Genomic DNA, 3777 nt, shown 5'->3' on the forward strand with positions numbered 1-3777 from the left:
TCACACAGTTCATCCGCACCACCAGTGATAATAACCTATCCAACTGTGATGGGTTGGTGAGAGAATTCACACTTAACACAAATTGCCCTTTTTGTCAAAAGAAGTGCTGTGAATAGTAGTCTGTGTCAGAGGCTTTTTTTCACAACTGAGAATTGAGTTTATAGATTTTTTTTTTTAATACAATTTGAAGGTAGAGTATTTAAATTACAGCATTAAAGGTAAAAATCAACAAATGTCAGTGTCATGAATGAATGTATTAACAAAAACCTCAGAATTCAATATCTCTCTGTCTCTTGCTATGTCTATCTGTGTCTGTAGGGCACGCTCATTCAACACTTGAAAGAACACATTCTCCATGGAAATATGACCAGCAGTGATGTCATCATTTACTACACCACGGTAGGTCCACAACCTTTTCACAATAAGAATGCTCGTGCTACCAAAATAATAAGACCAGGGGAACTTTCCACCATTCTCTTGTTTTCTCGTCTCAGTTACCAGCAGGGGTAGAATGTTAAGTATTGTGGAGTATGTTTAATCATGAGCCTGGTCACAAAGACTCACACATGCATTCGCACACACAAACCGATCTAGTCTAATGAGCAGCACTGAGAGCTGAAGGTCAGAGCTGTGCTTAATGTTTAGTTATTCCTAGAAGATTCTAGCTCCTTTTTTAGTGATAAACATTATTTTGTGGTGATTAAAGCTGCAAATTTGGGCTGCCTGACCACACATTTGTGTGGTGTGCATTATGTGTTTACACATGATTAGTCCAACTTTGAATGGCAATTCTGACACATGAATGTCGTTGGGAACAAATAGACGAGGACACATTATATTGATTTAAAAATTGATTCTATCAGGCATTGGTGCGCTTACATTGGTTTAGTCAACCTGTAACTGAATGTCTGCACATTCTATTATGACTGAATTCTGCTGCAACTATGGATTATTTTCCTTATTTATTAATATGTAGTTTTTTTTGTTTTTCATTTTAAAAGCGCAAACAAATGTCTTTTTTTTATCTGACTAATAGTCCAAACTGAAAACCAACATTTCAGAAGCTGGACCCAGTGAATATTATTATGGTGCTTGATAAATGACCTCAGTGACTAACTGAGTTTCAGAATTGTTGATAACTTTTATGTCAGTCGACTAATCATTTCACCGCTAATTGAAATTGCCTCATACAATACATGTCTCTCATGTCAGCTCTACAGGCAATTGCCCATAGCTCAGCAAGCAGTAAAAAGAGCAACACAATAATGTGAACCACAGATGCATAACTCACAGTCTGCAGGAGTTCTATCCAGGTTGATGAGAAAGGAGTGTTTATACCAGATAAACTGACCGCTCTGTTTGTATCTGTCACTGTGTGTGTGTGTGTGTGTGTGTGCATGTGTGTATGCATGTGTATTGCTTGTGTGCAGAGATGCTCATTGCATCCATTTGTTTCCTGGAATAACAACAAATGAGAAATGATGTGCATCAAACATATGTGGTATTTGTTTGGATGCACCTGTGATTTTTACATAAAAAAATGCTCATTATTTGTAGGTTTTATATTTAAAGAATAAAAAGTGTCTTGAATATTAGAAAACAAGTGTATATATGTAATATAATTGTTATTTATTTCAAGGGAGTGCATAGTATTCTCTGCCTTTTTTTCTCTTCAATTTCTTTTACCAGAAGATTTTCTAAGCTGTACTTGTTGCAAGAGGACCTTGTTTTTGCAGCAGGAAAGACAATAGAACCTGCTCCTTAAAAAAAAAATCTGGGTATTTTCTGTGGAAAATCTGTGGAAAATCTGTGAAAAACAACAACATTGAGCTTTAGGTGTACATGAGTTGTTAAATTAAGAGAGCAACAAGGAATGCTGGGCCGTTGTGTGTTTGTGTTTGACAGAACATGCATGGAAAGCTCTTTTCCAATCCACCTTTCTGTCTCTGCTTATCTTTTCCCTCCATATTGTAATCTCAACCGCTTCTTTTGGCAGCTGAGACAGAGTAACATCTTCTGTGTTCATGTCTGGCAAGGCTGCTAGTAATAAAGTTGTGTTGTTTTCAAGGCCAGCCACAAACGACTTAATGAACTTGTTGAGCTTGCGAGGCGGCTGTCTGCGACTGTGTCAATAGACGGGCTAATAAAGTTATGTTATCGGGATGGCAGGCAGCCTGCATGGCCTGCTGCTTTTAGAGACATGTCATGCTGTGCATGAGTTAATAAAGTTATGTGTCCTTTGAATGGGTGTAATACAGTTGCCGGGGGTGCTGCTGCTGTGTGATGATAGCATTACAGGAGGCATCTTGATTGTCAGTGCAATAGGCTTGAACCAAATGCCTCTCAGTATGACGAGGAAGGCCAGAGCGATCAGAGTGTTTCCCATTTGCTCTGGTTCTGTTTCTCAAAGCGTGAACTACTGTGTGTGCAGTGATTTTATGTGTCTGTACTATCAGGTCTTAACATGATGGACAAACAGAGAAACCGCAAATAGGAAGGTGAGAACACAGGCCACATGCGCTCACACAGACACACACAAACAGGAGAGACGATGTTTGGTATGTGACTTCTGTGTCAGGTGGAGCTGAGAAGGGTTGACACCTCGTCAGAGAGTCTGGGAGAGGAGACAGGAGCTCTCACTATGTGACACCAGGCTTTTTATAGACACAGGGGAAGTAGAGATGGATCCAAATGGATCACCTCAGCCTCACTGGGCCTCTCCACCAGTTTGTAAGTGCCATGTAAGTTATAGATCCTTTTTTTCAATCAGCTAATCTCATTGAGATCAAGCTCTCTTTTTCAAGAAATACAACCAGACATGCAAGAAAAGAATAACAGCAGCTAAACAAATTTAAGGTCAAGAAAATTAATAGAAAAATCATGGTGCAGTGGGGATTTTCTGGTCATTGTCCTAATGGGAGTAGCTCAATATCTTCAAGACTCCAGAGACACCTTTTTTAATGATTTTTTTTTATTAGCCAATAGTATGGAGAGGAAAGGAAGAGTGACATGCAACAAAGGTCAACAGCCGGTTCATAGTCACCGCTTTAACGTCTAGGCCAACAGGGCCACACTACACTTTTACTGTCCTGAAACACATTTACTCAATACTTTTTCTAATTCTTTATTTGTCTGTTAAAGGTTTTCCTCGTCTGTTTTGATGTTGTAAGAACAGAGGGTCATATATTGTTCCGACAAATGTGTAATTTTAAGCAATATCAATAAAAATGTGTTGATATAAATTCTCCTAAAAGAATAAATATGCAAAAATCGGATAATAAATCTGTAAAATCTATAACGAGAATCAAAGAACGATGAATGAGACCTATTCTTTTAAAAGCTGTGCAGTTCCTGAATCTAGTGCTGCCATAATTAATGTGGAACACCCAAGGTCAGGTAATCATTAGATCGTGTGGCATAAAAGACGTAAGGTAGTGTGGAGGCTTTAAGGATATAATTTCATAGAATAATACCATCCTCTCAGTAAGGAAGGTTATCCAATTTGAGGAATGACATGTATTAAATTTGTCATTGGTGATTAAGCACAGTGCACTGTGATATACTGTGTTTAACAGCTTGAGTGTATGTGTGCATGCAGAGTTTCATTTTGTCCGTGTTCTCATATTCTTTTGTGTCTGCATGATAAATGGATTCTAAAAAACAAGAACGTCACATGAGCTGAAGCACAATAGGTTGTAGAAGTTGATGGTGTGTGTGGTTGTGCACATACATGCATACATAGATGCATGTGTGCCTATGTTTGTGTGTGTGTGTGTG

At 38.4% G+C, this 3777-nt stretch overlaps 1 protein-coding gene across 1 annotated transcript in view; it reads left to right on the top strand.

Annotated features, from left to right (window-relative positions):
• The window catches only part of aacs (acetoacetyl-CoA synthetase), a gene marked incomplete in the record, with an annotated part of 37493 nt that overhangs the window by 14262 nt on the left and 19454 nt on the right, over positions 1–3777 (top strand). The window contains 1 exon segment of the mRNA XM_035659159.1: positions 319–399. Coding sequence (XP_035515052.1) covers positions 319–399 — 81 coding nt within the window.

The sequence above is a fragment of the Morone saxatilis genome, unplaced genomic scaffold (genome assembly GCF_004916995.1).
Source record: "Morone saxatilis isolate NCDOM2014 unplaced genomic scaffold, NCSU_SB_2.0 Contig16, whole genome shotgun sequence".
Classification (NCBI taxonomy): Eukaryota; Metazoa; Chordata; class Actinopteri; family Moronidae; genus Morone; species Morone saxatilis.